Raw genomic sequence first — 24,109 nt, 5'->3', positions numbered from 1 at the left:
CCAGAGTTGTTATTACATGGGGAAAGCAAGTGGTCACTAAAACGGACATGTCAGGAGAGGTGACAGCTAGGGGTGAGCGAATCGACTTCGAATGAAACATCCGAAGTCGAATCGCATAAAACTTCGTTCTAATACTGTACGAAGCAGGAGCTCCGTACAGTATTAGAATGTATTGGCTCCAATGAGCATAATAACTTCATAAATTAATTTGTACTGTAAAAAAACATTTGCCGAACTCGGGTTCGGTTCCAAGGTACCACTTGTGTGTTTCATCCGAAGTGTCGATTCTTTCATCCCCAGTGATAGCTCCTCTCTAAAATGGATCTCCCGATACCCTTTGGAGTCATTTACCTTATTTTCCCCCATAATCCTTTTCTCACTGCTGGACTGATTGCTTATCCATCTATCTATCCCTGGAGGACTCAGCGCAGCCATGTTTGACCCGATCTCCCATTCAGTTTAATGAGTGACATGTAATACCACATTTCTCCTGCAGTGGCCGCTGTGTAAAATCGTGCTCAGCTGCAAGCACTGTTGCAGTGCAGCATTGAGTTCCTGAGTTTGAATCCAACCTCCAAAAAAAACCAAAAAAACATTTCCATAGGTTAACTGACCTTGGTTCTTGTCAGTGTTCAGATTGTGAGCCCCAGAGGGAAGAGAAACCGCTGTGAAGCAGAGCAGAATATGTTGGCTCTATATCAAAAACACAAATCCGATTCTCAGAGCAGACGCAGGGAGTTTGACATTTCTGGTGCCCCCATTGGTTATTCCTAACACCACAACCCTCAAGAGTCGTTTTTAGGGCTCATACACACGACCGTATGTATTTTGCGGTCCGCAAAACACGGATCCGCAAAAAATACGGATGACGTCCGTGTTACACCTGTTGTTTTTTGCGGATCCATTGTAACAATGCCTGTCCTTTTATGCAAAACGGCCAATAATAGGACTATTTTTTTTGCGGAGCGGACTTGCAGACATAAGGAGCCATTTGCGTTTTTTTGCTGCCCCGTTGAAATGAATGGTTCTGCATACGAGCGGAACAGACATGGACAAAAAAAATACGTTCGCATGCATGAGCTTTTAGGTCGGAGGACTGATAAAGACGTCCTCGTGCTTCAGTAGTTCACGGTGTCCGTATCCATCATTAATCATCTAGAACCTTTCACCAAAGCATGGCGTATAATTACCGCCAACCACTAAGATCGCAGCTCGTCCCTTCTAATGACATAAGCTATATATAAAACCTTGCCACCTGTATCCTCATCAATGCTCAGAGCTAATTGTGCAGATGAGCTACGTTCTCTTGCCTGCGCGCTTACAATTAAAAGTCCATCTGCTTTGTGCTTTTTTTGGAGCAGGTTCATGTAAGGATCGGATCATCCAGGAGACAGGACTTAAGCCGGCAGGCCCCATTCATGATCTCACCGCCTTTCACTGACTGTCTTCATTTTATAATTACGGTTTCACTATTTTAGCATTAGCCTCATAATCACTGCTCTTAAAGGGGTTGTCCAAGAATCTTTTATTGATGACCTATCCTTAGGATAGGCCATCAGTGCCTGATTGATTGGGGTCCGACACCAATCAGCTGTTTGAGGAGACCATGGACTTCCGGTGAGTGCCGCGGCCTTCTCGCAGCTTGCCGACTACAGCTCCATCCATTGTATAGTGGCAGCGCTTGGTATTACAGCTCAGCTTCATTCACTTGAATAAGACTGAGGTGCGCAAAGGCCACGTGACCGATGAATGTTACATCGGACCCCCGCCAATCTGATATTGAAGACCTATCCTGACGATAGGCCATCATTCTGGACCACCCCTTTAAATGGTTTTGGCATGGGCCTGAGACAATACGCTCTATGTACAGATCTACCTTCTTGGCTTTTGGGGTCACTCTATAAATATCAGGCGATCTGTAGTAATGTACTGGCGAAATGGCCCGCAGCACTTACTACGATATTCCCATGACCACTTTGCATATGTCACACATTGCCTTTCAGCTGACACCCCGCTGTGAGGTCCAGGATACAGACATCCTGTTATAATATTAGTTGGGGGGTTAAAAATACCATGTTGCCCGGAGTTTCCCTTTAACAGGAGAACACAGTAATATTAACCTGGAAACACATGTCATTCCTGCTTAATGTCCGCATAGCAGTAAGAGTCCAGCGTGACATAATCGGGTTATGAAATCATATCTCTTGGCTTACGGGCTTAGGGCTAACTTCAGTAACGTCGATGGACATCACTAGAGCGCAACGTCTGATCATTTGCTGGGACCGTCTGTATGTGCTTTCATCACGTCCACGTAGAAACCGCATAGGGAAAGTATGAGACCTCCGAAAATAGTATGGTGGTCTCCAACCTATGCTATAGACTCCCAGTCTGTATGGTGTGCAGATTGTGCGCAGTGTATTTTGTGACACAACATGAATGTAGTGATCACAGAATTCTTTTTATCTTTACAGAAATCTTTTTTGTCGCACAGAATGTTATCTTGCGACACACAATTCATAATGTGACACAAAATCCATTCACATCATTTTGTCGCACGGAATGGTATTTTGTGACAGAACTGATTTTGTTACATGTAATTCATTCTGTGACACAGAATTCATTTTGTATCATAAAATTTATTTTGTGACACAACACTCATTTTGTCCCACAGGATGGATTTTGTCGCAAAGAATGTTACTTTGTAACACAGAATCACAGAATAAATCTGCACACAAAATTAAATGTTTTAACAATTTCCCATTGTGAACAGAAATCAATTTCTCCGAAGTTTATTTCAAAAATTTTTATTTTGTGACACAGAATTTTATTTTGTTGCACAGAATGTCACTGTGTCGCACAGGATTTCATTTTGTCACACAGAATGTCATTTTGTGACACAGAGAATTCATTTTGTCACACAGAACTCTACATAGAACTCTACAAAATGCATTTTCTGTCACAAAATGCACTGTGAGCAAATGGCTCCCCAGAAGTTCGAGGCTGCCAGGGCCAACTGCGAGGTGCAATTTCCAACAGCTCGGGAGCGCCAGAAGAACTATTGGCCAGTGTAAAGTGTGGGACCCGTTTATCGGGTGATCGTATCATTGATGTGGCACCCAAAATGAGTGTTTGTCGACAAGGCATCATCATTGTTCTGCAGACAGTATGCAGATTGAATGGGGGATGAATGATCGTAATAACGATCGTTTGTCCCCTTTTCACATTGCATTGTTGCCACTCATTATCATAGAGTAGGGCTAGAAAAAGGCATAACTGCTAACTGAGTTTTCTTTTCCATTCTGCAGGTGACAGACTACATCGAACATGGCTTCGGACGCCAGTCATATGCTTGAGGCGGCCTTAGAGCAAATGGATGACATCATAGCAGGTATTGTACTGCAGACTTTTACTAGCTAACCAGGCATTGTATTCCAAAGTGCAGGTCCCAGGCTCAGGACTGGAAGATCCTCCAGACAGTCCTGGCAAATTCAGCAGTCTTGGGCCAAAACGGGAGGGTCTTATATAAGCCCCACCAATAAGTGGGCCTTCCTGCCCTGGGAGGGACTTACATGCCACGAACTTATCAAAGTATGTATGTTCTATGTGTGCAGTGATGATCCCAAAGATCCTCAGGCAGCACCAGGTAGGGGCATAAGGCGGGCAGCAGGAGGGTCATGGGCAATGAGCGCTTTCATTGTTCATTGTCTCTACATATTCAACGGCATTGCTTTACTCAGGACAGCAATACAGTTGAATGCTATGACGGCAGTGATGTCTTCCTGGCCCACCGTTTCCTCTAATAGGCTTTAGTCCTAGTTCCTATAGCCTATCAGAGGCCAGTGTCATCATTATGGTGCTGCCCGAGCCGGGCGTTTCAGTTTTCGCCTCAAGCAGAATAAAGGCTAGGTGCACCCCTGGGTCCAACATTCGGAACCTTGAGGATTAAGCTATACAGTAGGTGAGATGTATCAGGACTAGTACAAAGGAAAAGTGGAGAAGTTTGAAATTCTTTTTTTTTTTTATTTTAGAGCGGCAGCTCGGCAATCTCCTGATCGGCAGGAGTTCAGTTCTAGAAAACCTCTGGCGATCAGCTGCATCTGGTCCGCCTGCAGGTGAAGTGTGGTATTACATGCCGGTTATTCAAAAGAACAGCTGACCATGTAATACATTTTTGGTTAGGGGCTGCCAACGCAAGTGTGCTTCTTGTAAGCTGTCTGGGGTGGGGTACTTCTGAGAGTAGAGCTCTATGATGTCCATAATGTCCTAAAGGGGTGGAACTCTATGGTGACTGTATGAAATTTTGCATTATAAAACCGTAGGCCTGAGCATGCCCTAACATTTACTGGAAGGACATGCAAAAACTTCGACAATGATGGGAGCAAAATGACTTCAAGAGTTTTTACCAAAAGTATCACGTTTTTCGAGATATTGTCACATTATTACTGGAAGCAGGAACCCTATTGAATTCGTCCCTTTTAGCCACTTTTCATATAACCTAATGAAGGGTTTTGTAGGATTTTGAAAAAGGTCTTTTCAGGATTTTTTTTGCGTTTGAACCCTTTTTTAATAGGCCCCCTAGCGCGTGGTATACTTAAAGGGCATCTGTCATCAGATTTGTACCTATGACACTGGCTGACCTGTTACATGTGTGCTTGGCAGCTGACAGCATCTGTGTTGGTCCCATGTTCATATGTGTCCGTATTGCTGCGAAAAATTATGTTTTATATGCAAATGAGCCTCTAGGAGCAACGGGGGGCGTTGTCGTTACACCTAGAGGCTCTGCTCTCTCTGCAACTGCTGCACCCTCTGCACTTTAATTGACAGGGCCAGGCGGTATAATCGTCATCACTCCTGGCCCTGTCAATCAAAAGAGTGGAGGACGCGGCATTTGCAGAGAGAGCAGAGCCTCTAGGTGTAACGGCAACGCCCCCGTTGCTCCTAGAGGCTAATTTGCATATATTAAAACATCATTTTTCTGAGCAATGCGGGCACATAGGGACATGGGACCAACACAGATGCCTTCAGCTGCCAAACGCACATGTAACAGGTCAGCCAGTATCATAGGCACAAAACTGCTGACAGATGCCTTTAATAAAATATTTCCAACTGTTTGCTGTAAGCAGTAGCTTTTTCAGATAAGGAAAGAATCCTGGCTACACTCAACGATCTTCCGGTCCCCAGCTTGTTTATTTCCAGTGGGGGAGTAGAGGGAGTATTTTACACCGCTGTAGCCAATGACTGGTCTCAGCAGTCACATTTCCTCAAGTGGCACGTGACCCAGCAGCGTCGTCACTACAAGCCCAGTTATTGGCTGCAGCGGCGCACGTGAACCCTTCCATAGCCTGTCCCGAAGTAAAGAGACCAGGGACCAAAAGATCACAGAATATAGCCAGGGGACCGGACCGCAGCAGTGGGGATCAGAAGAGTTTGATTCTCTTCTTGAGTACTTCTTGTTAGAGGGCCTACTTAAAAAGAGTGCAAACCCTGGAAAAACCTTATAATAGGTCATATCTTAGCAAGAAATTTCGTAGTGTCAGATATCAATGTGACAATATCTCCATTCACACTTCCGCAATTTTGCGGAACAGGTGCGGACCCATTCATTTTCAATGGGGCCGGAATGTGCTGTCCGCATCCGCAAAAAAATAGAACATGTCCTATTCTTGTCCGCAATTGCATTTTCTATGAGAGTGCCGGCGATGTGCGGTCCGCAAAGTGCCAGTGTCCGTGTTTTTTGGATCTGCAAAACACATACGGACGTGTGAATGGACCCTAGGAGAACATGCTACTATTGGAAATCCCCTTGAAGTCTTATGTTGCCCCACCATTGCAGGTTTTTGCATGTCCTTCCAGTAAATGTTAGGACATGTTCAGGCCCACGGTTTTATAATGCAGAATTTCGATTACCCAGGGATCACATACAAAAGAACATTGCTAAGCCCTGTTTTTTTAAGGACCCGCGGCGTGCAGCTTCATTTGCTGTGGAATTTTACAGGACGCCAGCATGAGGTTAACTAATCGTGACTGGAAGCTCGTTAGGCAGTATTACTTCTACTACATATTAACAAAAATCCAACCTGTCCTGGAAAAGAAACAAAATGTAACCAATCATTATTCCTTTAAACCCGTAACCTTCAAAATCGCCCTGTGCCCCGTGTGATCCCTGGATAAACATTGACACTACTGTGAGCAAACAAGGAGGATAGAAAGTTCTTGTACCTCTTCCCCGGTCGCTGCGTCATCTGACAGAACCGCGCTAGCAGAGAAGAATCGAATTAGACGGAAATTATCATTTAAAGAGATTGTGTCACCCAAGGTCAGGACATCACAGGGACAGGTCCATTCTCCTTCCGGCCCGAACAGCACAAAAATATTACAGGGGAGATTGACTAAGTAAAAGGCATCAGAAGTCTGACACAATTTGCGCCACGGGTCTCTTCCAACAAAGTTATTATGTTTTTAGCCACTTTTGGCACCTCTAGGGAGTGGCTTATAAGAAGGAGGAGTGGTTTAGCAGGAAGGGGCGTTACTTAAAGGGGTTATGCAGGAAATGATAATGAAGCTACGGCACTCACCTAAGTTTCACTGAGCCCGGCGGGCTCACGGAAGCTCGCCAGGCACAGGCCGTACATTGTGTAGTGGCTGTACTCACAGTACAGTTCAGCCCCATTGACTTAAATGGGGCTGAGCTGCACTTAGGCCACATGACCGAGGTATGGTGATGTCACTGGCCTAGAAAGAGGCCACTTCTAACAGCTGATGGGCGGGGGTGTGAGGAGTTGGACCCCCGCCGATCTGATATTGATGACTAGGCTTGAGCGAAGCGGGTTCGGACTGCTCCATCCAAAACCCGATCCGTTTGAAAACTTTGTTTAGAATATGAGTTCCCTACCGCAATAAAATGTATTGGCTCTGCTGAGGCCTTGTTCTTCCCCCCACAAGTAACGTGCCTATGACGGTGCAGTTTGGTTCAGCGCATAAATTACTGTTTCAAGATCTGAAACCAAACTCGGGTTTGTGCCTAAGTTAAGCTTTGAAACTGCTGATCGGAAGGGGTGTTGTTGCCGGACCCCCACTGATTAGATATTGATGGTTTATACATCAAAAATAGATATAAAAAATATATTTAATACATACTAGGGGAAAAAAATATTTAATAAAAAAATGGCAAAAAATGGCATTTTCCTAGATATAGCCATGACTGTTTCCTGGTAACGGAACATCAAAAGAGGAAATATCTAAAAATGTTTCAATGTAACACTGGCAATCAGATCGATTTATAAAGTATCCTACAGAAAAGCAAACAAGTATGTATATTACAAAGTAACAGGCTCCTCTAAGAGCTGCTTTCCTGGACCCAATACACCTAGATACTTGGATTCCCCTTCATTAGAAACCATCTAAATTACAGGGTCTTCAGATCCATCTGACAAATCTTTGCCTGTCCGTTTGGCTTCTTCGCTTTCCCGTTTAAAGTGGTTCCTTCAAGTCAAGACGTATAATTCAAATAATTTGAGTCGTGCAGAGAAGCTGAGCGGATGTGACAGCCCCGGCGTCGCCTGCAGCGCCTTTCATGCTCCTGTTAAAGGCTCCAACTTCCCCCATTAGTAAGAGCCAAGGTGCCGACTTGTCACCTGTCATCCTCTCGCTTGTTAATTGGTACAAAATATTAATCAGCGCTATTTTAATAACTTGATTTTCGGCACATATACATCTTCCAGTCACCACTACCCAGCCGACCGCAGGGAACATAAACCGCCAGATAGTACAACTGCCGCTCATGCCTCCAGCGCTAATAAAAACCCAGAACGCTGTACATTTCTTACTCGGATGGGGGCTGGCTATAGCTTTAATTTAAACGTGTTTTCCAGTTGTAAGGGGGGAATATTAATTACCAATATTTATGCAAATATCAATAATTTAAATTCATAAATAGGAGTCGTCTAGTGATGACTCCGCCTATTTATACCTTAAGTAAAGAATAATACTTTCACCTTGCCTTACGCTAATCACGAAACTAGCTGCAAGCGCCTAACTGAGCTAGCTACCGCTAATAACCACACGTTACACAGTAGGTATAATACAAATAATACAAGATATTTATTATCAACCTACAGTGCACAATACACACAATACAGTACCATAAATACAGCACTAAATACACTATTCAATCCCAAGTTCCACCCACCAAACTATCTATACCATACACTTACACACACACATTAGCAGCCCACCCAACCTGGACTAAAAACTATCCCTACAGGGCAATGAAGGGTTAAATGCAACAGTAGCAGTGGATAGGGGTATATAGCAGAGGGATAATAGGGGTTAATGGTAGGACCGAGCAGGGGTTCAGGTGGCAGGGTTCGGGGTTTATAACAGGGGTTCAGGTGGCAGGGATTGGGGTTTATAACAGGGGTTCAGGTGGCAGGGATAGGGGTATATAGGGGTTAGGCAGGACAGCAGGGATAGGGGTGTATAGGAGCAGGGAATAGCAGGGAGTAATGGTGGGATGGCAGGGCAGGGGTTAATGGAAAGCGTTGGTGGGATAGTGGATACTCAGCACTCCAGGGGTTAACAGCTCGTCGTCCAGGGGATGATTCCCTCTTCTTATGCTCGTTTTGCAGGGGATGATTCTCGAGGGCAGGCTGCTGGCTCCGCTCTTCCAGGGTAGGTGGTTCAGCTCTCTCTTTCTCTAGTGCAGGGGCCGCCGGATATTTATGTCTGGCGGCCCGCACTGCTGCACCGCCCACACTGTGGCACGCGGGCGCTCGCCACCATCAGGGACACGTGGGCCGGCGCAGTGAGAGGACGTCACTGCGCCAGCCCGCGCGTCCCTGCACGAGCGCGTCGGGGCCGCACCACTTCCTGACAGGCGGGAGAAGCCTTTGATCTCCCGCCTGTAACACTTTGCATTCCGGGCAGCGCGATAGTAATCGCGCTGCCGGAATGCACATAATAGAAGGAGGGGAGGGCACATATTCCCCACAGGGGCCACAATGAGCCCCTTGTGGAATACTAAGGGCAGATGTGCGCAGATGTTGGGCATATCTGCGCACATCACCCTATAATGTGCCTATTTATGTATGCATATATATTATACATACACGCACGTGTTCACATGCATATATATATATATGCATATATTTCAACCCTTCCTCAACACCAGTACTAGGATATGGACGGCCTGTCCTCAGGATACGTCATCAATGTCAGATCGTTGTGGGTGCGACTCCCAGCAGCCCCACCGATCAGCACTGGAAACTGTACAGTGGATAGAGCCAGAAGCAGACAGCGCCATACACTGTGTAGTGGCCGTCCCTGGGTACTGCAGCTGTATTCAAAATTCAGATGAATGGGATCTCATCTGAAGTACGCCAATGAGGGAAACTACAGCGTGAACTGAGCCTTTCCTCCACTGTATAGTTCCTGGCTGCTCAAAACAACTGATCAGTGGTAGTGACCGGTATCGGACCCCCACCGATCCAATATTGATGACCGCTCCTGAGGATAGCCCATTAACAGCTAAGTACAGAAAAAAAGGCTTTACGTGTACGTCCACACATTGTATGTTGTTGCGGAAAATCCTCTGTGGATCTGCCAAGGATTTCACTTTTTGCTTTGCTCATCCACACCTCAGGTCCAGTTATGTGCAGATGCCATGAAATCAGTTGACATATATAACTTTAAAGGGGTTGTCCAGGTTTTACTAAGTGATTGCCTATCCACCAGTTGATCAGTGGGGGTGCGACAACCTGCAACCCCGCCGATCAGCTTGTGATGGCCTATCCTGACAACAGGCCATCAGTCATAAAAGCCTGGACAACCCCTTTAAACTGTCCAAGGACCACCAGGTGTTAATTTAAAACATTTTAACAATTTCCTCTGCAGTCTCCGCACCTTTTCACCTGCACCGCAGTCTGCTCTGCCTCCATCAGTGGAGCTGGCAGGTTGCTCTTATCTCTCCATTCCTGGGAGCTTGTAAATACTCATTTAAGCTGAATTTGTTACAAATGAATAAAGCCTCATTCACACATCAGTGTTTTAGCACGGTTCGTGGGTCCGTGTTTTCAGCATGTCCTATCTTGGTCCGTGTTCCCGGATCCCTCACGCCCATTATAGTCTATGGGTCCGTGAAAAACACAGATGCAACACGGATGCCATCCGTGTTGCATCCGTATTTAACGGATCATTAGGAAGAGATGCCTTGAAAATTATTTTTCAGCTGTTCAGTGTCAGTGAAACACGGATGCAACACGGACAGCAAAAAACCGACCCAACACGTATCTGTCACGGGAGAAAACACGGATTGAACACGGTCCGTGTTACCACTGATCCAAAACTGACACGGATGTCTGCATGAGGCATAAGAATTCAGCTTCTATAAGTATTGATGAGCTATTAGGAGTGCAGAGATAAGGGCTACAGACCAAGATGTCTGATGAGCTTCAATGTGAAGGAGGAAAAGAAGCCTGTAGTGTATCTGAAAAAGCTACTGCTTACAGCAAACAGTTGGAAATTTTTAATTAAAGGGCATCTGTCAGCAGTTTTGTACCTATGACACCGGCTGACCTGTTACATGTGCACTTGGCAGCTGAAGGCATCTGTGTTGGTCCCATGTTCATATAAGCCTGTATTGCTGTGAAAAATTATGTTTTAATATATGCAAATGAGCCTCTAGGAGCAACGGGGGCGTTACCATTACACCTAGAGGCTCTGCTCTCTGCAACTGCTGCACTTTCATTGACAGGAACAGGTGTGATCACATTTACACTGCCTGGCCCTGTCAATCAAAGTGGAGAAGGCGCGGCAGTTGCAGAGAGAGCAGAGCCTCTAGGTGTAATGGTAACGCCCCTGTTGCTCCTAGAGGCTCATTTGCATATATTAAAACTTCATTTTTCTCAGCAATGCGGGCACATATGAACATGGGACCAACACAGATGCCTTCAGCTGCCAAGCGCACATGTAACAGGTCAGCTGGTGTCATAGGTACAAAACTGCTGACAGATGCCCTTTAAAGGCTGAGTGGAAACTAGTTTTTTTTTTAGCCCTAAATAAGCACAATATAGTAATAAAAAGTATTACATTCAAAGATGTCCATTAGCCTTTAAGGTCTTCCTTAGCACCTCCCCTGAGGATCATCACCTCTCTATTTTGGGCATTAAAAAAATTCTAATTAGGAAGTGTTCCCTGCCCAAAATCCAGACCAAACCATTTGTTCATAGGACACTTGGAAGTCCTAATAATATACTATATGTATCATAACACCATAGTGTATCTATAAAGTACTGTTCACAAAGCATCAAACCATGTCAGCAAATTTTATGAGCAGCTTTAATATAAAATGTAGTTTCTTTTTTAAACATATCTTTCGTCTCTTAGTGTCCATACTGGCATCCAGCCGTGTTCAGATTCACCTGTAGGACATGCACATTATTTTCCCACAGATCTCAGTGCATATTTGCACTTATTATTTGCAGATTATCTGTCCAATGTTGTGGCGACACCCAGTGGTGAAGAGAGGAAACTAGAAAAATTCCTCATTAAAAAAAACGTCATGTTGTGCAAGGAAGTCATAAAGCAGGGAAGATCTGTAGGTTGTGTCTTCTCTTGGGCAATTTACCATGACAGGCCTAGTCCCAAGAAACCTGGCAGCAATACGTATGACTCACAAAGTATTTCAGCCATGTGACTTATTATGTGAAACTATTGCAACAATGTTACGATTATCCTCTACAAAAGTAACTGTGAGGAATCAAATTGCTACTTTTTTTCACCATTGGCTGAGGTTCAAAATGGAGTTGTCTGCATAGACCATCAGAACCACTTGATGATAACCAGAAGCGTGTACTGAAGCTTCTGGGCCGCAGTCGGAAAATCAGTCCGCCAGCTTCATGTATAATTTATAGTACAGCTGTCCCTTGGGCCCAATCAGGGTCCTGAGGCTGGGTGTGAGTGCAACTTCTGTGCCCCCCAAAACTTTGTCACGGCAAATAATAACTTTTTACTTTAATATCAGTTCTGGATTGATTCTAGACAGAGGACAACGATATATACATGATCTGCAGTTAACCCCTTGAAGACCTGCCCATTTTGCAAAATATACATCCAATATTATTATTATTATTTATTATTAATGCGCCATTCATTCCATAGCGCTGTACATATGAGTACAGCATATATATATATATATACACAATGCAAAAGATGGCAGCACTAGAAAAAAAGAAAAATTGAAAAAAATTGAAAAAAATTTGGGTGCAAAGCCCAATGGGAATAAGCTTACCCAATGTATAGAGTCCAAAAAACGGGCAGCACTCCAAACTTGTAATGAAAAATGTAAAACTTTATTCCCCCATGTGACAAGGCAACGTTTCAAGCTTGAGAAAGGCTCACATTGAGCCGAAACGTTGCCTTGTCACATGGGGGAATAAAGTTTTACATTTTTCATTACAAGTCTGGAGTGCTGCCCGTTTTTTAGACTCTCTCTCTCTCTATATAGATACACATCCAAAAGATACAAAAATCCTGCACGATATGATAGTAAATATGCAGATGTCCATGGCTACATTTATGAAATCACGGAAAATAATGCAGTAAAACAATAGATGCAAGCATAACATATGGGCTAAGCCCTCACTCTAATGATAAAATCTGAGACTCTCATCCAATATATTTTGATCAAAACACATCTGTGCCCGCCTTCTTTTTCTGTAATTTTTCAAGCCAAAAAAGGTGTCCCGTGGCCTGAAATTGGTTAAAAAATAAAATAGTTTATACTCACCTCACCATTTCCCCTGCAGCTTCTGTTCTGACAGTGCCCGACATGACAGAAAATGACTGTGAATGGCGCCCAGTCAGCCGCCATTCCCAGTTATTTCCTGCTGTTTCGGGACATCAGTAGGAAGTGGAGCATAGCAGCGCCCCGGCTCCATAGAAACGAGGTGGTGGAGGACCGGTAAGGTGAGTAATGAACTATTTTTTATTTATTTTTTGACCATTTGAAGGCCATGGAACATGGATGGAATACCCCTTTAAGGATCCAACTTTTTTGTTGTTGTTGTCATTGTTGCTTTACAAGAGCCATAACTTTTTAGTTTTTTTTGTTGATGTAGCTGTTTTCGTTCCTGTGCGCGCACCAAATGATCAGGCATTTACATGGTTACTCGGGCCTCTTTCACACGTCAGTGAATCATAGACAGCACACATACCCATTGATTTTAATGTCTGTATTCACACATCAGTGGTTTTCCATGGACCGCGGGTAGGTGGTGACACCACGGAAGCACACCCTATTTATATCCGTCATTACGGATCCCTCACGCACATTAGTCTATGGGTCCATGAAAACCACGGGCACATCACAGATGCCATCCATGTTTGGTCCGTGGTGTTCACAGATCGTTGCAAGGAGGAGCTCTGTAAACTAATGTTCAGCCTAGTGGTGTCCGTGGAGACATGGAGAGCAAAAAACGGACACATAGATCCTTCTCAGACATCTTCACGGATGAGCCACTAATCGTCTTGTTACTGATGTTATCATAGGCATGTGAACAAGGCCTTCGCCAAAATCAAGTAGAGACCATTGTTCTTTCTATTGCTGATGAGAAGAAGATAAGCTGCACTGAAATCTTCTTTGCAGTTGATATTAAAGGGGTTTTCCAAGAGTTTTTACTGATGATCTATCCTCTGGATAGGTCATAAGTATCTGACCGGTGGGGGTCCGACACCCGGGGCCCCTGCTGATCATCTGTTTGAGAAGGCACCAGCGCTCGCAGTAGCCCTACGCCTTCTCTCTGCTCACCAAGCACAGCGCCGTACATTGTCTAGCGGCTGCGCTTGGTATTGTGCTCGGCTCCATTCACTTCTATGGGGCTGAGCTGCGCCTCGGTCATGTGACCGACGAACGTGTCGTCACTGGCCTAGGGAAAGCTGGATAGGTCGTAGCACTACTGCGAGCGCCGGTGCCTTCTCAGACAGCTGATCGGAAAGGGTCCCGGGTGTCAGACGTCCACCGATTGGATACTAATGATCTATCCAGAGGACAGGTCATTAGTATAAAAATCTCGGAAAACCCCTTTAAGGAATGTAGCAGAGATCTAGTGTTTAATGCTGCTTCTGTTTTTTTTTTTTGGCATTAGGCACCAAGGCAGTCACAGAATTTGCCAACAGAGCCTTTGACGTGGGATCCCCGGTGCCGTCGGAATATTTTGGAACTATAACAATTTTGCATCTAATAGAGGAGTTAAAAATGTCCCTGGAAATGGTGGAAAACCCCGAAGAACGAGAAGCATTGCGGAACCAGATCCCCAACGCGACGGCGTCCTATGTCATCGCGTGGCTAGAGAGTAACCTGGTGAGTCAGTTACCTGTGCGGCGATGATCTCTATGACGTACGCTATTCTATCATGGCCGATAGGAGCACTTTCCTTCTAATGACACATCATGATGATGGGTATTAATGGATGCCCGTATGGACAAGGCCTGGCTTCTCTTTCTGATGCAACGTTCAATCGCTTCCAAATTGTGATATATGAGGCGCTGTTAAGCACAATCAGAAGGAATGGGTCCTTATTTGGCAGGTGGGGGTTAAAAAGCAACCCCAGGAGCCACAGAAAACAGCTGATTTGGGGAAATTTGCCATTAGCTAATCATTTCCACCACCACAGTGGTCATTGCAAGGGCGCCCATTCAGATAAGCCAAGCCTGCTAGTGGCCCTCAGCTCTGGCTCCTAGATGCAGATCCCAAGTAGATGACCCCCTCATAGGACATATAGACAGGTGTTGTCCTACTGGCTATAAACATTACATCAATAGCGACCAACTTGAGGACTTCAGTAGTGTTGATCGGAAAGCTACAGTCTGACAGTTGCCCGACACCTTGAAGGATCTGACATGTTGTATTTCAGTGGACCCATTCCTTCATCCCCCCTTGGGGATAAGCCAGAAGTGTCTGGAAGTGATCTATTATACTCCACTATTGAAACAGAAATGGTGACGTGCACTCCAGCGATGGAGATTTCCGTATCAGCAAGCTGCTTACCAACCACAGACAAAGCAGCTCTTTTCCGTAAATCTCTTTTCCTCAAAAAAATGGCCTCATACTAAAGACAAAAGTGGTCTGATCGAGGGTAAAATCTGTGAAGGCAAAGCCCTGAATGTTCACTTTATGTTACTGGAGGAAACTGGCGGCAAAGGGAGTTCTTCAGCATGAGGAACATGTCTCCTATGTCCCCAAATCTCAGCTTCCTGGACCTTTGTGACTGTGAAATTAAAGGGGAAAGGTAATTTGACTGTAAAGGGGTGTCTGGCCATAAATGATATGTTATAAAATGTCTGATAGGTGGGGAGAAAATATCAAGAACATGGCCAGGGGCGGACACAGACAGCAGAGGTCCCCTGTGCAAAGAATGTGCCTGCCCCCCCCCCCCCCCCCCCCCCCCCTCAAGACAAATTCGCAACCTACCCTATTCCGTCCTAACATTACTTATAGCAATACAAAACATACAGGGTCAGGCTACTTTCACACCTGCTGCACTACGCTCCGGCCACCTGATCCGGCAGAGAATGCAAGGAGTCGGCCGGCCGTGTCCCGCTGATTCTCTGCATTTTTGCCAGATTGTGGCCGGATCTCTGCAGACCCCATTATAGTCAACGGGGCCGGCGGGCATTCTGTCTGCATCCAGCAGAGCTCGAGCAATCCGGCAGGTTGTTCTCTGCTGGAAGAGCCTGCCAGAACCACTAACGCAGATGTGAAGGTAGCCCTAATACAGGTCCACATACCTCGTACATCCAGTGACGTCTCCTTTGATGTATACGTTTTCTGTCCTCATCTTCTCCTTTCAGACCAGACCACCATGATGATTCCTTTCAGCCATCTCTTCTCTCTGCAGAGTTTGACAGACATCTTTGTTTCCTACTTTTCCATCATCCTCCCACCTTCTGAACACCCCATCCTGCCACCCTAAATACTGTGCCCGCTGTGCTCCCTATACAGGTTACACACAGATAGTTTCCACAGTGTCCTAAAAAATATCTGCGCCCAGGAAACAGTGTCCCTGACACTAATAGTGTGAACATAATGTTCCCCAAAACTAATTGTGCTAAGCTGATACCGTGCCAGGGTTCCCCCACAGTAACAGTGCTCCCCAAAGTCCCACCAATAGAAATAATTATCTACCAGACAACACGCAGTAGTAATAATGACCCCACTGTGTCCCAGAAGTAATAATGCTCCCATAGTCCTAATACTAGTATTCATGTTCCTTATAGTCCCTCAACTGTAATAAAGCCCACCATAATGCCCCCGGTAGTAATAATTCTCTTTATAATGTGTTACAGTAAAAATAAAAGTGCCCTGTTGTGTGGCAGTATAAAAAAATACCTCCTCCTAGTGCCCCCTATAGAGCCAATGTCCACATAGTACCCTCATAGTGTGTGACAATGCCTCCTACTGTGTGCCCAAAAAACCTCTTAGTGCCCCCAGTTGAGACAAGGTCCCCATAGTGCCCTATAATTTGCGCCAGTATGAAATACTCCTATATCGTGCCCCAATAGTGCGCCTCCCCTTATCCCCATGGTGCCTGACAATGTGCCAGAATAAAATGCCCCCATAATGTGAGCCAGTATAATTTCCCTATATAATGACCCCAATAGTGCTCCTCTCCTCCCCCATAGTGCCCCCCATGTGTGCCAGTATATAAGATAGGGTCCCCATATTGCTCCCTCCCTTCATAGTGCCCCCCATGTGTGCCAGTATATAAGATAGGGTCCCCAGTAGATGCCCCCATAGTGCTCCCACCTTCTCCATAGTGTCCCCCATGTGTGCTAGTATATAAGATAGGGCCCCAGAAGATGCCCCCAAAGTGCTCATTTCCCGCTTCTCCACAGTGCCCCCCATGTGTGCCAGTATATAAGGTAGGGTCCCCATATTGCTCCCTCCCTTCATAGTGCCCCCCATGTGTGCCAGTATACAAGATAGGGCCTCCCATATTGCTCCTCCCCCTCCATAGTGACCCCCATGTCTGCCAGTATATAAGATAGGGTCCCCATATTGCCCCCCCCATTCATAGTGCCCCCCATGTGTGCCAGTATACAAGATAGGGCCCCCCATAGTGCTCCTCCCCTCCATAGTGACCCCCATGTGTGCCAGTATATAAAACAGTTATTTTGCATATTACAGTATATAAAATAGGCAGGCCCCCCATATTTCACTTGCTCAGATAGGCCCCCCATATCTGTTGCTCAGGACCCCCCCCCCCATCAGATGCCCATTCACGCCCCCATATCAGTTGCTCAGACCCCCCCCCCATATGCCAGTTGCCCAGAACCCCCCATATCAGTTACTCAGGAGGAACCCCCCCAATATTAGTTGTTTATTTATTCAGCCCCCCCCCCCCCATTATCTCAGTTGCCCCCCATATCGATGTGAGAGACCCCCAGGGCCCCATCAGACATCAGATCAGACTAAAAATAAATAATTAAGACTTACCTCTCCTGCTCCGCTGCTCTCCGTGTCCTGATGTGAGTGCCTGCCCTGCTGGTTTTCAACAGCCCGCGCTGCACAGTCACATGACCTGACTGCGTACAGCGTCAGGTCATAGTGCGCGCTGTACGCAGTCAGGCCGGAGGAGTAAGTAATCGCCGATCTCTTGCATACTAGTGAGCGCTTCTGGATGCGCTTACTAGTATGATACTAGTGAGCGCTTCCAGGAGTGCTCACTAGTATGAATGGGCCCCCTCACACGCCGGGCCCCTGTGCAGCTGAACCGGCTTATGTCCGCCCCTGAACATGGCCCGTTTCACACATTGGTGGTATATCGCTAGGATATGTCACCAATGTCAATAGGTGCGGGTCCCACCTCTGAAACCACCAGTCTATTTCTAAAATGGGGTCTCCAAAGTGAAGGAGAGCGCGGCGTCCTCTGCATTCACTTCTATAGGAGTTCGGAAAAGAGCCAAGCAAACGTTGGTCAGCTATTTCGGGTACTTCCATAGAAATAAATGAAGCGCACGCTGTGCAAGCGCGCCCACTGCTCTATCCACCTCTATAGGAGTTCTGGAAATAGCGGAGCCAACGCTCAGCTATTTATGGTACTCTCATAAAAGTGAATGGAGGGTGGGGTGGTCGTTCGCTTTAGGGGCCCCGTTCTAGAAATAGGTGCAGGTCCCAGAGGTGTCATATCCTAGTGACATGCCACTAATGGGTGAGATGGGCCAACCCCTTTAAAAGTGATTCCAGTTAAAGGGGTATTTCTGGCATATCTGTAGTATAAGGCATATGAATGAGTCCGCATCCGTTCCACAATTTTGCGAAATGGGGGTGGACCCATTCATTTTAAAAGATGCGGACAGGACACCGTCTGCTATCCGTATCCGTAGTTCTGTCCCGCGGGCCCACAAAAAAAAGATAGAGCATGTCCTATCCTTGTCCGGACAAAAATAGGCATTTTCTATGGTAGTGGCGCCATGTGCGCTCCACAAATTGCAGAACACAAACGGGCCGGTATCCGTGTTTTGTGGATCCGCAAAACACTACGGTCGTGTGGATGTAGCCTTAGTCCTAAGTGTCTAGTAAATGCAGAATAGATCCCATGGAGAAACGAAGCCCTGACACCATTGTTCAGCAATATTTATACACTGCTCAAAAAAATAAAGGGAACACTTAAACAACACAATGTAACTCCAAGTCAATCACACTTCTGTGAAATCAAACTGTCCACTTAGGCCTCCTGAACACGGCCGTTTTTTTTTTCCGTTTACTGGCCCTTTTTTGTGTTCCGTATACGGAACCATTCATTTCAATGGTCCCGCAAAAAAATACGGAATGTACTCCGTATGCATTCAGTTTCCGTATTTCCGTTTTTCCGTTCCGTTTTAACATAGAACATGTCCTATTATTGCCCGCAAATCACGTTCAGTGGCTCAATTCAAGTCAATGGGTCCGCAAAAAAAAACGGAACACATACGGAAATGCATCCGTTTCCCTTCCGTTTTTTGCTGAACCATCTATTGAAAATGTTATGCCCAGCCCAATTTTATCTATGTAATTACTGTATACTGTATATGCCATACGGAAAAACGGAACGGAAAAACGGAACAGAAACGGAAACACAACGGAAACAAAAAACGGAACAACGGATCTGTGGAAAACGGACCGCAAAACACTGAAAAAGCCATACGGCCGTGTGCAATAGGCCTTAGGAAGCAACACTGAGTGACAATTAATTTCACATGCTGTTGTGCAAATGGGATAGACAACAGGTGGAAATTATAGGCAATTAGCAAGACACCCCCAATAAAGGAGTGGTTCTGCAGGTGGTGACCACAGACCACTTCTCAGTTCCTATGCTTCCTGGCTGATGTTTTGGTCACTTTTGAATGCTGGCGGTGCTTTCACTCTAGTGGTAGCATGAGACGGAGTCTACAACCCACACAAGTGGCTCAGGTAGTGCAGCTTATCCAGGATGGCACATCAATGCGAGCTGTGGCAAGAAGGTTTGCTGTGTCTGTCAGCGTAGTGTCCAGAGCATGGAGGCGCTACCAGGAGACAGGCCAGTCCTTCTGGAGATGTGGAGCAGGCCGTACGAGGGCAACAACCCAGCAGCAGGACCGCTACCTCCGCCTTTGTGCAAGGAGGAACAGGAGGAGCACTGCCAGAGCCTTGCAAAATGACCTCCAGCAGGCCACAAATGTGCATGTGTCTGCTCAAACGGTCAGAAACAGACTCCATGAGGGTGATATGAGGGCCCGACGTCCACAGGTGGGGGTTGTGCTTACAGCCCAACACCGTGCAGGACGTTTGGCATTTGCCAGAGAACACCAAGATTGGCAAATTCGCCACTGGCGCCCTGTGCTCTTCACAGATGAAAGCAGGTTCAGACTGAGCACATGTGACAGACGTGACAGAAGTGACAGAGTCTGGAGACGCCATGGAGAACGTTCTGTTGCCTGCAACATCCTCCAGCATGACCGGTTTGGCATTGGGTCAGTAATGGTGTGTGGTGGCATTTCTTTGGAGGGCCGCACAGCCCTCCATGTGCTCGCCAGAGGTAGCCTGACTGCCATTAGGTACCGAGATGAGATCCTCAGACCCCTTGTGAGACCATATGCTGGTGCGGTTGGCCCTGGGTTCCTCCTAATGCAAGACAATGCTAGACTTCATGTGGCTGGAGTGTGTCAGCAGTTCCTGCAAGACGAAGGCATTGATGCTATGGACTGGCCCGCCCGTTCCCCAGACCTGAATCCAATTGAGCACATCTGGGACATCATGTCTCGCTCTATCCACCAACGTCACGTTGCACCACAGATTGTCCAGGAGTTGGCAGATGCTTTAGTCCAGGTCTGGGAGGAGATCCCTCAGGAGACCGTCCGCCACCTCATCAGGAGCATGCACAGGCGTTGTAGGGAGGTCATACAGGCACGTGGAGGCCACACACACTACTGAGCCTCATTTTGACTTGTTTTAAGGACATTACATCAAAGTTGGATCAGCCTGTAGTGTGTTTTTCCACTTTAATTTTGAGTGTGACTCCAAATCCAGACCTCCATGGGTTGAAAAATTTGATTTCCATTTTTTAATTTTTGTGTGATTTTGTTGTCAGCACATTCAACTATGTAAAGAACAAAGTATTTCAGAAGAATATTTAATTAACTCAGATCTAGGATGTGTTATTTTTGTGTTCCCTTTATTTTTTTTAAAGTGTATATATATATATATATATATATATATATATATATACTGTATACACATGGCAGGTTCTGCTCCTCACAGCGTCACTCAGGTGTTGGCGACAAATAAACCCGGTCTACCTTAGTTCCTCCTTTTGAGATATTTGTGGTCAATGTTCAACAGAACAGACAACAGAAAGGCAGCGGGGGATAGGCTGGAAGGGAGCACATGGCCGGTAAGAATGCCAATGCTCCTGCATGCTGGGTGATAGGACGCTGACTCAGTGCTAGATAGCAGCCACAGGCTTTGCTTGCCTTCTGTTTGCCCGGAGGAATGTCAGTGCTGGGACGCCGTATGCAGAGCAGGAAGTTACCCACATAGTTCACTGCAATTTAAAGAAGATACTAAAAGGTAATAATACAATAATAATAATCTAATACATCCTTTTGGCGAAGGCTACTTTCATCCTAGCATTTTTGCTGGATCCGGCAGGGCTCAGCAAAAACGCTTCAGTTAGGGTGCGTTCACACTAGCGTTAGGGATTCCGTTATGGCTTTCGGAAGCCATAAGACGGAAGGACGGATCCGTTCTTCTGCCCATAGACGTGCATTATGACGGAATGCAAAACGAAAACCTTTAAAAGGCATTCCGTCCTAATAGAAGTCTATGGGAATCAAAACGGATCCGCCTGGGTCCCGTTATGCAAGACGGAAAACAAAGTCCCCTACTTTGTTTTCCGTCTTGCATAACGGGACCTAGACGGATCCGTTATGCTTTCCCATGGACTTCTATTAGGACGGAAAGCCTTTTAAAGGCTTCCGTTTTTGCGTTCTGTCTGGGCTTTCCGTTATAACATAACGGAATCCCTAACGCTGATGTGAGCCCACCCTTGCTGATAATACAACCGTCTGCATCCGTCATGAACGGGTCCGGTTGTATTATCTTTAACATGGCCAGGACGGATCCGTCATGAACTCACTATGACGGATCTCAATACCGGAAAGTATTAACGCTAGTGTGAAAGTAGCCTAAAGCGTGAAGCATTATACTATGTAACTCCTGAAACTACGGTAATGAAAGGGTCTCAAATGTATTGCAACATTCGGCTTTCACATGATTCCAAGACAAACCCCTGTTACAGCTCCTTACTGTCTCCTTCCAAATTAATACTGTGATTATTAGAACTGCGTTGTATATGGATGGTTTATTATACAGTATATATATATATGTGTGTGTATATGTATATATATGTATATATAGATGTGAGGCTCATGCACATGGCTGTATTACTTATCTGTGTAGTATGGATCTGTAACACCAGGATACCTGTAGTTTCCTATGGACTCTTAGGCCTCTTTCACACGACCATTTTTTTCCCCGTTTTTTTTTAGGTCCGTATACGGTACCTTTCATTTCAATAGTTCCGCAAAAAAAAAACTGAATGTACTCCGTATGCATTCCATTTCCGTATTTCCGTTTTTCCGTTCCGTTTAGGCCTCATGCACACGACCGTTGTTTTATTCCGTGTCCGTTGTGCCGTTTTTCGTGATTTTCTGCGGATCTTTTTTTTTACTTTCCTTCATGTCTGGTAATCTTCCAAAAATAAAGGAAGACACACGGAACCAAAAACGGAAACGGATCACGGAACAACGGAACCCCATTTTGCGGAACGGTCGTGTGCATGAGGCCTTAAAGATAGAACATGTCCTATTATTGCCCGCAAATCACGTACCGTGGCTCCATTCAAGTCAATGGGTCCGCAAAAAAAAAAACGGAACACGTACGGAAATGCATACGTATGTCTTCCGTATCGGTTCCGTTTTTGCGGAAACATCTATTGAAAAATTTTATGTTTTTTTCTATGTAATTACTGTATACTGTATATGTCATATGGAAAAACGGAACGGAAAAACGGAACATAAACGGAAACACAAGGGAAACAAAAAACGGAACAATAGATCCGTGAAAAATGGACCGCAAAACACTGAAAAATCCATACGGTCGTGTGAAAGAGGCCAAACTGTCTCTCCACTACATGCTGCGTTCTACAGGTGTGAAGAGAATATAGTGACTTACAGAAGTGCCATATGGCGGTACACTGAGTGCCTACAGGACTGTAATGCTGACGGGTAGGGACTCCATTCTTGCTGTGTGCGTTAACCCTTACACTGGCCATACACACTACACAACTGCTGATTTTGGTGTGGCCGGCCAACCATCTAATATGTATGGGAGTCTGGCAGCAGATGTCAGGGGAAATATGGATTGGGCAGTTCGATGTCAACATGTCCAATCCTTTTTTTTTTGCTCACGGAGGTAGACCACCACCAGAGGTTACTGGCAGCAGCAGCTTACTCCTTTCTCCCCATTCAGAACACATGCAAACTCAGCTAAGCCAAGAATGCATGTCTATGGAAGATCCGAAGAAATGGCTATAGACCAAAGGAGCCCAAAATCTATACTCAGTATATTAGCAGTTACATGTAGTAGTAACCAGAGGGAGTGCATTCATAGCAGAGAGGTAAAACTAGACCCCTGTTTATGTCGCAGCCCGGAACAGGCTGATGTCTATTTCCCTTTGGCCCCCTGCACACGAACGTGTGCTTCCCGTTGCCGTATTGCGGATCGCATTGGCGGATTCCGCAATACACGGGCGCCGTTCTGTGGCCATTCCGTATCACGGACCTATTAAAGTGAATGGGTCCGCGATCCGCTGCGGCTGCCCTACGGACGGCGTTCGTGCAAAATGCGGCTCGCAGCATGACCACGGGGCGCACACGTTCGTGTGCAGGAGGCCTTTCCATGACCCAATTTCCCCACAAGGCAGACATTTTTTTTAAATATATATATTCTTCTTTTTTTTTTTTTTTTGAGAGGTGAGTCCAACACATGTACTTGCCCCTGCAAAAGGGATTAACCAGGACTAAGTAGCCTCGTACACAGAGTCCCATCACTGGTCGTCTGAGAAATCCAAAAGTCACTTAAAATCGTTTGGATAAATTATTTAGAAAACAGAAATCATAGTTAAAGGAGTTTTCCGGGCTTTTTCTATTGATGACCTGTCCTCAGGATAGGCAATCAATATCAGATCGGTCCTGAGGATAGGTCATCAATAGAAAAAGCCCGGACAACCCCCCTTAAGAATTAGCAGTGGGATATATCTTATGCCAGAAGGGGATAAATAGTTTTGTGTTATTTTTTACTTGTTTTTGTGGTTTCGTTTTTTTCTGTAGATCAAAGAATGTTTCGTCACAATGTTACAATTTCCTTGTTCTTCTTTTCTTTTGGAAAATAAGTAACATACTTACCATAAAACTAATCCCCTCCTCAGTCTCTGTACCTGTTTACCAGTCATAAATCCTTTGGAATGCGGGTGAACGACCACCCTGCTTGTGACCTCCTGGTCACCCCCAATGGTCAGCATGTCTGTCAGTCTTG

At 45.6% G+C, this 24,109-nt stretch overlaps 1 protein-coding gene across 5 annotated transcripts in view; it reads left to right on the top strand.

Annotated features, from left to right (window-relative positions):
• The window catches only part of PPFIBP2 (PPFIA binding protein 2), a 191,428-nt gene that overhangs the window by 62,747 nt on the left and 104,572 nt on the right, over positions 1-24,109 (top strand). For 4 of the 5 annotated variants that reach the window (XM_040409255.1, XM_040409256.1, XM_040409257.1 and 1 more), the window contains exons 2-3: positions 3,306-3,388; positions 14,142-14,356. In XM_040409255.1, coding sequence (XP_040265189.1) covers positions 3,325-3,388; positions 14,142-14,356 — 279 coding nt within the window. In that variant the 5' untranslated portion in view covers positions 3,306-3,324. Of the gene's footprint in view, positions 1-3,305; positions 3,389-14,141; positions 14,357-20,979; positions 21,083-24,109 lie in introns of those variants that run through there. The other variant, XM_040409260.1, reaches the window with a different exon arrangement.

Source organism: Bufo bufo, chromosome 10, assembly GCF_905171765.1.
Source record: "Bufo bufo chromosome 10, aBufBuf1.1, whole genome shotgun sequence".
In the NCBI taxonomy this organism is placed as follows: domain Eukaryota; kingdom Metazoa; phylum Chordata; class Amphibia; order Anura; family Bufonidae; genus Bufo; species Bufo bufo.
The sequence above is the reverse complement of the archived record's forward strand: the minus strand, read 5'-3'. Positions and strand labels throughout refer to the sequence as shown.